Source organism: Microtus oregoni, unplaced genomic scaffold, assembly GCF_018167655.1.
Source record: "Microtus oregoni isolate MIOR12 unplaced genomic scaffold, Mior012 000021F_ref0000039, whole genome shotgun sequence".
Classification (NCBI taxonomy): domain Eukaryota; kingdom Metazoa; phylum Chordata; class Mammalia; order Rodentia; family Cricetidae; genus Microtus; species Microtus oregoni.
Window position 1 is genome coordinate 27,777,504 of NW_024543080.1, and position 14,147 is coordinate 27,791,650.

At 47.6% G+C, this 14,147-nt stretch overlaps 1 protein-coding gene across 1 annotated transcript; it reads right to left on the reverse strand.

The window, feature by feature from the left end:
- Positions 1-280: 280 nt before the first annotated feature.
- Positions 281-10,460, reverse strand: Uchl1 (ubiquitin C-terminal hydrolase L1). The gene is made up of 9 exons (XM_041671637.1): positions 10,318-10,460; positions 10,200-10,211; positions 9,620-9,748; positions 7,154-7,304; positions 4,500-4,585; positions 4,371-4,418; positions 3,741-3,807; positions 2,764-2,822; positions 281-680 (listed from the first exon to the last, which is right to left on the reverse strand). Exons 1-9 carry the CDS (start codon positions 10,348-10,350, stop codon positions 594-596), a joined length of 672 nt encoding a protein of 223 aa, XP_041527571.1. The 5' UTR covers positions 10,351-10,460; the 3' UTR covers positions 281-593.
- Between the last annotated feature and the right edge of the window lie 3,687 nt (positions 10,461-14,147).

The window sequence follows — 14,147 nt, forward strand, 5'->3', positions numbered from 1 at the left end:
CTTTTATCAGTGAGGCATTCTCATCTTGCTTCCTTTTGTCTGGGTGATGACTGTAGACTCAGCCTTTCCTCTTCCCAGAATTTTCCTATTTTGGTTGCCCTGCCTATACTTCCTGCCTGTGGCCAATTAAACCAATACAGGTGACAAATCTTTACAGGGCACAAGACCATTGTCCCACAGTACTCTGGTCTCTGTGGCATCATTTGTCTTTCACTTGTCAAAGTATCTATCACATCTGAAAGACTGGGGACGGGGACATAAAAATCAGCTGATACTCTGATTACCAGCAGAAAAGTTTTATTATTCCTTTTAAGGACAGACAAACCACACGCAAAGCCTTGACTTACAGACACAAACCAAAGAAGCCGTAGATATTAAGGTACGAGACACAGTAGGGGAAACCGCTTTGCCTCTGAGGTTCACACTGGCGTGGCTGTGACAGAGCTCCCTGGTGGCCTGGGAAGGGTGGAGGTAAGGGGGCTGTGGAACGGAAGAGGACAGCTGTGGTTCTAAGTGCTAAAGCTGCAGACCAAGGGCAGGGCCGCGTGGGCCTGCCCAGGGGAAGGGGAGCGGCTGGTTTTCTCCCCCAGGATTTAGGCAGCTTTGCAGAGGGCCACTGCGGAGAAGCGGACCTCCCCCTGCTCACGCTCAGTGAATTCTCTGCAGACCTTGGCAGCATCCTGGAAAGGAGGAATGGTATTAGTATACGGAACCTGCCGGAGACAGGAATTGCAAAGAGAAAGCGTTCCCAAGGCCTAGTCAAGCAGTCTACTCTCATCCACTTTAAAGGATGAGGCAATGGAAAAGATTCAGGCGCCAGGGCGCTACACCACAGGCTCAGCTTTAATGCACACTCCTCGATTACAAATGACTCCACGTGCTTGGTTTGTTATAACTAGGTTCACTAGTAGAGTATCATTTAATTTGTGCTTTAATAAACAAAGCTTGCCTGAAGATCAGAGAGTAAAACAGCTCCCCTGGTCAGCCTTACAGACCAGGCAGTGGTAACACACACCTTTAATCCCAGTAGCCACACTAGTTGCCATAGAAACCAGGTGGTGCATGCCTTTAATCCCAGCCCTAGAGAAGATTATAATATGGGAGGAGACAGCCCTCAGACGCTGTGTCATTCCGAGATTCCTGGAGCCAGGATCACCACTTTGGACTGAGGTTAAGGTAAGAGCCGGTGGCTGGCTACTTTGCTTTTTGGGTCTTCGGGTTGAACCCCAATTTCAGTCTTCGAGTTTTTAATAAATCGTGCATTACACTAGTGTGATGTGAGGTGACCAGATCTTTGATGTTCCAAAGCCCGATCCCCTAAAGAAGGGTCTCAGCGTACAGTGGCCGAGACCCAGGGTTCCACTGTTGAATTCACAGAATTCAGGCACTAATCTGTATCCTGGATCCTCATCTTGGAGAAGGGGGCAAGGAGTCTCACTTCCTGCATTATTAAAGGGGCCACTCAACAGAAGGTAGAAATCACTTAGGGAATCACCCAGACCAGGAGTCAACAACTGCAGCCTACAGGCCAAACCCAGCCTCTTGCCAGTTTGGTGAACAAACCTTTGGCAGACATGGGTAGACATATCTGTTTAGTTACCATCAGCAGAGCTTAGAGAGGCAGGCGCAGCTCTGGGCACCGGTCACAGAGCCACGCACCACACAAAGCAGAACTTCCTATCTTCTCCTCACAGACAATCTTTGCTGACCTCCACGTGTGCACCAAGTGCTGAGGGAACATCAGCTGTTGTTACCACTACAAATAAAGTCATACTTCAATGTCTTACATTTTATCATAAGACATTCCTTTGCAACAGCATCAGGATTCTATTCTAAAGATGTATTTTTGGTCAAAAAGGCCCAGAACAGTTCAGAACTGAGTTTTCAATAGTCACTTCTAGCAGGATAGGTGTACGGTCCTGAATCTTAAAGATTTCATTTTTTAAAAAAATTTTTTTAAGTATATGGATGTTTTGCCTGCATGAGTACCTAGGTACCACTTGCATGCCTGGTGCCTGTGGAGGCAAGAAAAGGGCTTCAGCTCCCCTGGAAAAGGAGCTGCAGATGGTTGGAAGCCACCACGCGGTGCTAGGGATCAAACCCAGATCCTCTGTAAGTGCGTCTGCAACCATCTCTCCAGCACCGTTTTTAGTTATGAGAATGTGCTCTGTAAGTGTGTGCACGTTTGTGGATGCCGTAAAACCGCAATGACAGGGAGCTGGGAGCTGCCTGGATGGTGGGTACTGGGAACTGAACCAGGGTCCTCCGTAAGAGCAGCATGCCACCTCTTTAGTCAAGTGATCCTGCATCCCCTGCTCTCCAATACCGGTAAACCATCGGGGGAAGAAATGATATAATTTACCTAGCCAACATTTGTAACATATACCCCACAAGGCTAACCCGTACTGAGAAGTATCAGAGGATTACGGAAGGTAAAGAAAATTGATATTCCACTCTCTAGGGATGGTGTAACCCCACCAGGAAACAAGGGCTACCTTAATCCCACACGAAAGCCAAACAATGGCTTTCAAGCCATTCTAACTAAAGATGGCACACGAAACAGATTAGCCAGGGCTTCTTTGAAGGATCCTGTTTAAAACCACCTGGTCTAAAGCGAGGCAGCTAGAATGCCGAAAGGATCTTTAAGCCCTAAAGAATGCTATCACCCAGCAGAGCTGATGCTGGCATTCTGAATGTCAGCACAGCTCCACAGAAGTGGTGGGAAGACGCGTGTCTGCGGCGGAGAGGCATTCCCAGGATTACCTGCAGTAGAGCGTCCTCTGAACTGGTGCCATGGTTCACGGGAAAGGGCATTCGCCCATCTAGAACAAAGAAGCCAGGCGGGTCAGGTTTCCCTACACATTTTCAGAATACAGTAGTTGCCCAACCCAGGAGGATTTTTAGATTCTTCCAAAGGCTGCTATCATTCCCACGAGGGAAACCTGATCTCAGAGCAACAGGATACAATGAGTTCGAGCACTCCTGCACAGTCACTGATAATTCTAGTCTACAGCTGGGATCACATAGGTCTGACCCAGTTACCCTAACAGGGAACTGTACCCCCATGTTTTGGATAAGACAGCGTCAGGCAGTCTCTACAGGAAAGAATGCTTTAGTGACAGCCGATTTCCTGTCTCCTTTGCCCTTGGGAATCTAAGTCTGAGAGGAGACAGCTATGAGCCTTTTCCAGTAAAGTAAAAGGGACAAATTTTACAAGATGGATATTCCTTTTCATTTCCATAAATAGAAATGATGCAACAGATCCAAATTCACTTTACAACCTGGGAATGGTGGTGCATGCCTTTAATTCCAGCATTTAGGAGGTAAAGGCAAATTGATTTGTGAGTTCAAGGCCAATCTGGTCTACATAGTGGGTTACAGGACAGCCAGGCGTTGGTAAAGACAGCCTGTCTCAAACAAATCTTACCAAATTCACCTTACATTTCTGTAATGTAATGTTCAGGCACTGATCCCTGTGTAAAATGGACGCTGTTAGGGGACACCATAAGTGAGCGTGGTGGGGGAGTGCCATGAACCCTACAACCAATGCCACTCTGATTGACCTTCTCACTGGCTTGTCACTGGGCATTTTAGTTGCCTGAGGAGGGCTAAATGTTCCCAGTGGAATACAGTTATGGCATCATAAATCATTGCATATATACTGCCGGAAGGAAAGTCACACACCAGCGCTATCCATAAGAGAGATATTCTACTGGATTCCAAGATGGAGCGACACATACCAAGTTCATAGAGGTGGCCGTCTACGTTGTTGAACAGAATGAAATGAAAATTCACTTTGTCATCTGCCTGAAAAAGAGTCAAGGAAAAAAAATTAGTGAGGTAGTATATGAACTTAGTTAAAATCATTCTCTTACTCTCTAAGAGTGAGAGGCGGAAATGCTGGAACAGTTGGGCCAACTCTGCAGGCCTATGAATTGCATGCTCTTTAGTGGGAAGGAGATCGGGCCCAGGGGAGGGTATCTTGCTTTAAGTCTAGAAGGCAGGAGACAGCTGTGCCAATGCAGGTCCTGGCTTCCAAGTTAAATTTTGCATTGAGTTTAGGGGGGTCTCTTCACACACTATGGCTTACTTATTTTTTCGTGCTAGAGCTGAACCCACGGGCTCTTACAAGCTAATAACAGAATCGACCACTGACTTATTCTAATTGCCAAGCAGACTTCTCAGACTATTGGAGGGAAACAGATCAACTCTGTATGTTATCAGAGGAGGATTTTCTTGGGTCAGCTCGCCTTGCTGGGCAACACCTGCAGGCCACTGCATTGCAGTAAGTGATTCCTGTAACTATCCCACAGGAGACAGAGGGCGCGTGGGTTCAGCCTGACTCAGTCTATACTTGTATTGGTATTTACCCGACACTGGCCCTCCTGGGCCACGGAGTCATGGGCCGCCTGAATAGCCTGCAGGAGAGAGAAAGCCGTTAGCATGCGGTGCAGCCCTCCAGAGCTACGTAAAAGCGATGCTACAGAAGCCCTTTCTACCTCGTTCTTCTCAAAGCACTTCGCTCTGTCTTCGGGGGACATCTTCTCCGTTTCAGAAAGAAACTGCTTCAGGACTGACCCGTCCTCTTCAAAAGAAAAGGTACATATTAGCATAGATTGGACAGTGTAAGAGGGCACACACAGCTCTTGTCCACTTAGGCCTTTGCACGGCTGGCCCTATAAACCACCTCGACCTACACATGGCCTCAGGGATGTGGATGAGCTGCCCCTTTACACAGAGTTTCCCAACCCTCCTTGATGCTGCAATCAAACCAGAAGAGCAGACCCACCCTTCCAGTGTGGATGCTCTTTCTTTCACCTGGTCCTTGACACCCCAATCCTGCCTCACCCGTGTCTCAAATCTCGCCACTTCCTTACAGCATCCATATACTTGAATCATGTATTTGTGGGGTCCTAGTCCCTTAAGAGAAGAGCCTACTATGTCTGTAGCTGACTCTGAAACACTTCCCAATTCAAACGGAACACCTAGAATGCCATTAGCATAGATGTCTTAAGACAGAAATATGAAGACCTATGTTTCCTGGCTTAGAGCCCAGTGCAGTTGCCTTTGGTATCAGCAAGGCCGCTACTCAATAGAATACGTACAGACGGTAGGAGACCCCACTGCAGCAAGAATGGTTCCAAATGACCTCAGCTCCAACTCAGCTCTAAATTTAACAGATTTGGTTCATGGGGATTATTTCAAACTCTGGGGAGGATGAGGGTGGGCTCAATCCAATAGTACCTGCCTAGCCCTGGGCTTGATCCCCATCACCGAAAAAAAGAAAACCAAAACCTGGGATTGTTGGGGATCCTCTAACTCCACGGAAGGACCGAGTCAAATGAACTCTTGGATCCCGGCTCTACCACGGTTCTAACATTCCCCCTGATCCCGGGAACAGACTCTAGTCAAAGTAAGGATTCATAGAGGAAATAAAAAGGACCAAGTCACAGCTTCCTAAGACAGCTTCATCACAACCAGGCTGGAAAAAGAACTTCTAGACCTAGGTACTTATGGACAAGCAAGCATTCTAATTTAGAAACTGCACAAGGGTACTTTTTAATCCAAGCATTGTTGTGAAAACAAATGTATATATAAGTGTGCGTGCGTGTGGCTGTGTGTGTGAGAGAGATCAACCCCAGGCCTGGCCTTGCACTGCTAGACAAATTAACTACTAAGCAACACATTTTTTTGGACATAGGTTTCAGTGGCCTTGAACAGGCTCAAGTGATCCTCCTGCCTCGGTCCTCAGTAGCTGGGTCTGTATTTGATCTGCAGGGGCAACAGTGCTGAGGATATTCAACTTGTTGCCACCTACAGCCATTCAAATTTAGGAGATGGTAAATTATTATTATTTTTTAATAAATAAAATTTTAAGTAAACCCAACCATGCCCCATCTGCTTCCAGTATTGCTGTGGCATGTTTTCGGGTACAAAGTCAGAGACCACACAGCTCTCAGAGCCTAAAAGACTTACTCTCGCCGGGCGATGGTGGCGCACGCCGTTAATCCCAGCACTCGGGAGGCAGAGGCAGGCGGATCTCTGTGAGTTCGAGACCAGCCTGGTCTACAGAGCTAGTTCCAGGACAGGCTCCAAAGCCACAGAGAAACCCTGTCTCAACCCCCCCCCCCCCAAAAAAAGACTTATTCTCTAGCATTTTAAGAAACTTTGCTGATTCTTGGCCTAAATCACACGTAACTGCTACATGAACGTAACATTTTCTTGCTGATCCTTGCTGCTCTCACAGGCTTCCGGGCTCAGACATCTTTCCCTACATCCCGTTCAGCTTCCCCTGGAGGAGGGTGGAAGCCCTGCGCCTGACTATGCTCACAGCTGCATCCTTCAAGGTTTCAGCCTACTGCTATGCTTTCCTGAGTCAGTGGCTCTCCGCCGTCCCGGCCCCTCTGGCACTAGGGCACACAGAACTACTGCAGATAGACCCTGCTGATCCACCTCTTCCAGCTGTCACCTTTAGTCCCTTAGAATTTTGAGAATTAAAGGAGTATATGCGAGAATCTTTACACCAGCTGGCCCTCAAGTATTTCTTTTCTCACCTGAGCCCCTGCAAAGCTGCGAGAAGAGAAGGGAGAAAAGAAAAGGCTACACAGAAAGCTCACTGTGCAGGGGGTGGGGGCAGCAGGAACTTGGAGGATTAGTTTCCTCCCCTCCAAAGAGAAACAGCAAAACTCCATTCGTGGGACTGGGTCCAGGTGAGTAGTCTGTGTGATTTAACAGGCTTCCAACAACTGTAAAGACAGGTGTGGATGCACACACCTGTAAACCCCAGCAGGCAGCTGAGGCAAGAGAATCATCTTGAGTTTATTCAATTCAATTCAGGCTAGCCAGAATTACAGAGTGAGATCCTGTCCTGCCCCATCAGGTGTGTCTGCTTATCTAGTGCTGAAATAAACTGTAACCATTAAGCTGTGAACTCTTTGAACCCCACGTCTCAAGTTTAAACAGCAGGTGACTGAGAGCCAGCTAGACAGCCCGAGTTCAGTCCCCACCCCCACAACCTCCAAGTAGGAGAGGGTTCCACAGAGCTGTATGTACTCTAACCCCCACAGGCATGCTGTGTGGGGACACACCCACACCAACAAAAACAAAAACGCTTAAAAAATAGCGAATGTCCAAATTATTCAGCCCCAAGTACCAAATTCCAGCTTGTCTTGATTATTGGCCACTGCGTGGATCAGCCCGATGGTACCACAAGAGTTTCCGATGGTCTGCTTCATGAAGTACACTTTAGGACTCACTTCTTGGCCCTTCAGTTCCTCGATTTGTTTTTTCCTGAAGTTCTCATGCTGTGAATAGGGGGAACAAAAGGGTGGTTTTTTCTTTTTTTTTTTTAATCTCAAAATGCAAATGCACATGGCAGTCCAGCCAGTTCTAAAGAGATGCGCAGTGGGATGTGCGGCCAGGAGCAGCAGCCATGGCTCTAGATGCTGGCTGATGCCCAGAGAACAGTCTCCCTCCCCTCCCCAGGCAGGCCGTGGGGCTCCACCCTGATGCTGCAGTGCAGGTAGAGCCTTGGATGGTGCCCAAGGGTGTCTAGACACCACAGCAACCTTCAGCTGGCGGCGAGGTATCAGGAGATCCGGAAAGAGCCCTGCTTGGGGTTTTCTCCCTTCGAGAACAATGGCTGTATTTCATACAGGTGTCCTCAACAACCTTTGATCAACACCCAGGGGCAGCACCAGCTGGTGTCTGTTTCTCCATCCCTTAACTGCTTCATTTGTGTGCAAGTTGATGTATTTAAGCAGGCTTTAACTGTTGAAAGGGGCAAGTGGAGGCAAGGACTTTGTTTCCCCCTTTGTTTTGTTTTAGAAAGGCGTTGGTGCAAGGAGTGGATAATGATTTAAAAAACAAAAATCAAAACCTTTTCACCTTGTAAGAGGAAGACAAGGTACTGGTTTATCCTTGCCAGAGATTCAGCAAAGCAGAGAGTCTAACCGGAGAGGAGAACGGTAGCAATCGTCGAGAGACTCTGCCATATGAACGGCATTTAATCAAGCCATTGCCTGCTTCTTGTGCAATGACTCAGGAGACTGTATTCCTCTCACAGGTGAGTCTGAAAGCCCTGAGCAGTTAGGAATTGTCAATTAAATGCAGGTGCTACTGCTATGGAGATGCCAACTGCACACAGCCAGCAGAAGTCACCCAGCCCATCAGCCAGCCTGATCTGAGCGTCTACCAGCCTTGCGTTTACTGTACACGGAAGTGGAGCGTGTGTTTACTCCGTGGCTCTAGAACGGGAGCAGGATTGTCTGTCCCACAGGGTGAACTGAATGGCCCCTTAAAAGGTTCTGGTGTCCTAGTACCTGTTAGGGGTTTGCACACCTTTCAGGGCTAATCAGCTAATCAGCTACAGTGTTTTACACATGACATATGCAGACCAGGTACTCAACATATGGGACAGACTGGACCTCAGCTACAGGATAAAACAGCAGTCAGCCAAATTGGAATGTTCTCTACAAAGATCCACTGGAGCCTGCAAAATGAGACCAGTGAGCAGCCGAAAGCAAACAGGCTGCACCACTGCCTCCCAGAGGCCTTGCCTGAGCTCTGCTCAAAACCTCCAAGTCATCATGGGGCCCGTCAAGAGCAGCTCCGGAACCTCTCAATGGAACAGGAGACGTGGGCTTTGGTGCAGTCAAGGAAGCCAGCCTGACATGCAAGGGTTCCAATAAGAGCTTCGACTAGGAGACAGGTCACTGGGCTCTTCCGCACTACGTGTTTGAACTCACAAGAGACCATTTGCTAGGAGGAAGGCCTAGACCTTTCCATACAGCTTAGTTTTGGTCAAGAATGCACCAAGAACACCTGCCCTTAGGATGGTATTTATTAACCTCATCCCATGTAGAGTGAGGCCAGAAATGCCAATGCCTCCAAGTTTTGCCCATTTCTTCCCCTTCTAAATTCTGCGGGCAATTGACAGCAACAGGAGACAGGTGGTGCCATGATTTGCAGGGACACGGTAAGACAACACATATCCCACTGTTTTGTTTTTGTATCTGATGCTCAGTGTTGGCGTCACATATCCCGAACACTGGAAGATGGAAGACCTTTTCAAAAAATGCAAGGGTGTTTCCATGACTGTGCTGAAGACACAAGGTCACAGAGGTAGAGACAGCTGCTGAAAAGATTCTGTGCACCCATGATTCACCTTTCAAACAGCTGGTTCAACAGTGTGCCTGCTGTGGGGTACACATGGAAAAGAGCCCTCAATCCACCAGAAAAGCAGATGGAGGTGGTAAATTAAGGGAACAGTTTGGTTTAAGCAAGCCAGGCCCTCTTCAATTTACAGCTAAGTGAAAGTCTGAGAACCAAACAGTGACCTTAAAAGGAAACCACAGCCACCCCTAAGTGTATGGAACCAAGCGAGTTCCTCTGGATAACTAGAAAAATAGACAGGATCAATACGCTTCATGTCTTCCAATAATGGCCATTACAACAGGAGCGCCAATGAATAGGTACCACGAAAATCAGGCACCTCCCATCCTAGGAGGCGCAACCCTTATTCCCTACCCCACGGGAAAAGGGGGGCAGCGCGGACTAAGAGCGCATCCCAAAACACTGTGCATCATCTGAGACCCGCCCATCACAAACCTCACCCTACCTGGGCCGTGAGGGGAAACAGCAGCAGCAGCGCGCAGGCAGGGGATGGCACTGAGCCCAGAGTCTCCTCCTCCAGCCCTAGCACGTCTGCGAAGCGCCACTGGCCGGCGACACCCAGCTTGGCCAACACCTGCAGAGAGGAGACAGGGCAGCCAGGCGGAAAGAGCCAGACAAGTGATGGGCACCTGCTAGGGGGTGGAGTCAGCACGCGCATCGCCCCCCACCACACACACACAGGTCCCCACCCGAGTCTAGGAGGAGCCTCCGCGACGTCCCACCCTCCGAGCCGCGCAGTGACACAGCACAAAGCTCGGCCCACACGTGGCTCCCGCGAAGCCCTCGGACTAGGGTCCGCTAGGCAATTGCCACGCCCTCGAAAGCTGCTCCCCGCGCTTGCTCCTGTCCGGGTCCCTTTGATCTATCTCTCGGTCATCCCCCATTCCTAAATAACTCAGGGCAGAAAAGACATCCAGCAGGGCGCCCCAGCCTGGCCACCTCCATTGCGCAGGGCGCGGCCGGCTGGGCGTCTCTGACGATGCTCCCGGGGGAGAGGGACAGAGGCTGCGCACCATGCCACTCACTTTGTTCAGCATCTGAAAGGCAAATGAAAAAAAGATAATAAAGCGACCCGATTCGACTCTTTGGCCGGAGCTAAGGCCCGGCCGTGCGCTCCCATGGAGGCCCAGCAGCTACGCTTACCTCGGGGTTAATCTCCATCGGCTTCAGCTGCATCTTTGCGGATCACAGGAGCAACCACAATCCGAAGGAGCCGAAAAACAGCCTGCGGAGCCGCCCAGGCTGCACCTATAAAGCGCCGGCCGGACGCACTGGGGAAGCCGGAGCAGGGGAGACAGGGGCAGAGCCAAGGCGAAGAAGACGGCCAAGCGGCCTCGAATCCCCCCCTGCACAAGCACAAAGTGGTACAGTCGATCCCCCAAACCTTGCAGTCTCACTCGCCGGTGAGATAATCTGGTGGTTGTGGAGGTTTTTGTTGGTGGGTGTTACTTGAACGCATGGAGCAGCCTTTTTAATGGAGCTTTTAATTAGGGGCGAAATTTCTGGAAACCCATCCTTTACCGTCTCAATCACTTCAAAGTTCGAGGGTCTCTGAAGCGTTGAGAAAAAGCACAAACTCAACAGGTATATATAGATATTTAATAAGAATATAAATATTTGTCGTCCCCCTCACCCCGCATCTCGGAACAGTTTGTACTTAACCTCAGACAATTTGTCCTCCATGTTAAATCGAACCTGCGTCCAGGCTTATATTTTTTAATGGGCTGCCTATAATAAAACATCTGATATGTAGCCGATATGCATTAGTAAGGCTGATGTAATGTGACTCCAGGGGAAGAACCGGTGGGTCCTGGGGAAGCTGTACAAGCAGAGACTGTAAATACAAGACACGGAGAATACAGACTTTAGAAGAAGCAGGTCAAAGAAAAGATAGGCGATTTTGAGACAAGAGGCTTAAAGGGAAAAGCTCTTCTTTTGATGGGAAAAGCCATTTTCAAAGAACAGAGGCTTGGGGTAATAAGATTCTGGTCTACAATACTTTTAGCAAAGAAGAAAGGGAATTGGAAGTAAGGAAACCATGGTTTCTGTAATGATCTTGGGTGGGTTGTGTTCTAATAGGCACGTTCAAGAGATGGAAAGAAAAAGCCTCTGCTGAAGGAGGGACCAGATTGTATCAATTGTCGGGAAAGCTAACCCACAGGAGGAGCTGACTCAGGAAGCAGGCAGGTTGGGTACTTTAAAAAATCTGCACAGAACAAATGGTGAAAGAACAGACTGCCGTTTGAGAGCCCGAGGTTAGCAGGGGAAGGGGGAAGGAACCAGCATTGTTTCATAGTGTTGTCTCTCTGGCTGGATCCTTTACTTGGTCATCATAACTCATCCTGAAAGGGTCCGACGATGATATGGCGCTGGCAAAATGTTATAAATCCGGATCCAGGGCTTAGAAACGTGAATTTGCTCGGTGTCACAGTTGGGAAGTGAGGCAGGAGAACAAGCCCTGGAAAATGGGGCCGGAAGAGCCCGTTCTCTATTAAGATTCGGCAACATGCTACTTCGATTTTCTTCCCCTTTCCCCATCAGGAAAAAAAAATGACCTTCACATACCAAGTGAGAGGCAAGAAGACATTAGTCAGATCCTAATGAGTGAATTTTACACTATGTGAGTTACGTTTCAATGAAGTTGCTAAATAAAGAAGATTCAAGACAGGTGAACACAACCCAAAACACCTGGTTACGCTGGCCGCATTTCTGTCTTTTGACCGAGATAAGCTGCGTTTCCAGTTCTCTTCGCTCATTCCACACATATTGCTTGAACACTCACCACTACTGGTCACTGAGCTTGTGAACATTAAGGTGAATCCAGAAACGAATATGGAAACTTCCTCATGTAGCTCTTATCTAGTGTGGAACTCTTACATAGTGTCTAACTCAGTGGAGGGAATTCAAAAGGCATGACAGACAGAAAATTGCATTTGAGCTAAGGCTGATGGGTAGGCAGAAGTCAACAGAGGACGGTTGCTGCCAAAATAGCTAGTTAGAGCTCTATGAAGTCATGGCCAGAAGACTTTGTGGAAGTACTCAGTTATTCACTCAACAAACAAGTCTGTGCGCGTGTGTGCACATGCGTGTGTATGTATGTGTGCATGCGTGTGTGTGTACATATGTATGGTCTATCATGTCAGAAAGCATGGGAACAATACACTAAATAACTCTTTACTTCTAAGGAGAGTAGACCCAGATCTATCTTGTCCTAATTTTTAAATGTGGGAGATAAGTGCATGGCAGTGCCAAAATCGCAAGGCAAGAAGTTTCACAGATCTCAGCCAGATTCTAGGACTCATAACTTGTAGAAAACAATAGGGCGGGCGATGTGCCAGCTGGCACTTAGCGTCTCCTTTGGCAGTAAACCTGGATGGCCAGGCAGACTGGGGGGGGAGGGGAGAGGGGTCTCGACAGTTCTGTACTGTCTTATTAACGCAGCATTAGAGAGGCCACACCTGCGGCTGAATCTCAACAATCCAGATGTCAGATTATTTAGAGAAACGAGTGTACAATAAAAAGGTGGAACGGATAGGGAGCCCATGATGGTCGCACAGCTTTGTGAGTATCTTAATGTACATACCAAGGACATGTATGAAACTCTGCGTGTCGATTATAGTGCAGCTGACCTGTATAGGAATTCTTTCTCCCCTGTAATTCTACAGTTACAAAATTATAAATTTGGAAATGTGTCAACTGAAAACTAATCACAGTATTTTGATTTTAAGTATTTAAAATTAAATACACAAGGTGAGTGTGGTAATGCTAGTCCTTGTGAGGGTGAGCCAGGCGCATCATAAATGCAAGGCCAGCCTGGGCTGCATAGATAGTTCAAGGCCAGCCTGGGAACCTTAGCAAGATCCTGTTGCGTGCCCATACCATAAGTTAATTAAATTTGATACATAAAAGTCATAAGGAAAAACATTTTTGAGAAGTTAATTAAAAATGAATTAATGAGTATAGTACCTGACTTTCTGAGTAGTATGTGGAAAAAAAGGAGGTAAAAAATAATATTTTTAAGACAGGATCCCACTGTGTAGCTCTGGTTGACCCGGAATACACTATGTAGAGCAGGCTGGCCTTAAACTTCCAAGATCCACCTGCCTCTGCCCTCCAAGTGCTAAATTAAAAACAGGCGGCACCATGCCCAGCTTCAGATATCTTAAGCTTCATATAAAGCTAATCCAATCTTTGTCTCTAGCAGAAGCAAGAAGTTCAATTTCATTTTTAATCATAGTGAATTCCCAGTACACTGCCTTCCAAAGGGTTTTTAGTCTCCCCAACCCCGGGGATGCTATGATTGATTAGTGATGTCTGCTGTGCTAGGTAGGTCTGTGTCAACTCGACACAAGCTCTTGCAGAGAACCAGAGCTCAGCTTCCAGCATCTACATCTGAAGGCTCACAACCACCTATAGCTCCAGGGGATCTGATGTTCTCTTCTGGTTTCCGTGGGCATGCAAGTGTGTGTGTACACACGCACACACCCACACACACTTTATTTTTTAAATAAAGTTTTGTTTGTTTTTTTTTAAAAAAAAGAGAGACCCTGGAATCTTACAGAGAGGGAAAGTCAAAATACCATGCAAAATGGTTGGCAACATAGAGGGTATATGATGTGGAGAACAAAGAAGTGTGGTTTTGTTTTATGGAGGAAAGGAATTATATGATTTCTGTGCCAGTGTGTTTAAAGGAGAGGGTAATCTTTAGGTTTATTAAGAAGCCAGATGTGATGGGGATTTAATTATCAGACAACCCTAACACTCCTTAACAACGCATTGAGACGGTGGGCAGATAAAATCCACCCGTGAGAGAGTGTGGCAGAACTTTCTGGTGGAGTTTCACCTTTGTGCAAACATCACCACGGTCTAATACTAAAATAGTTCTTTATTGCAAGAGTTATCCCCTTTTGAAATGAGTTTCCTCTCCGTGTTAGTTTGCCACTGACGTTTTTCTGGCTCTGTAGATAGTTCAT

Coding starts and splice junctions, on each gene's coding strand:
- Uchl1 (XM_041671637.1), bottom strand. CDS start 10,350: ATGCAGCTGAAGCCGATGGAGATTAACCCCGAG. Junction 3,808..4,370: donor CCCAGGAGGGCCAGTGTCGG/GTAAATACCAAT, acceptor ACTCTTTTTCAG/GCAGATGACAAAGTGAATTT. Junction 2,823..3,740: donor CGGCCACCTCTATGAACTTG/GTATGTGTCGCT, acceptor TCTTTGTTCTAG/ATGGGCGAATGCCCTTTCCC.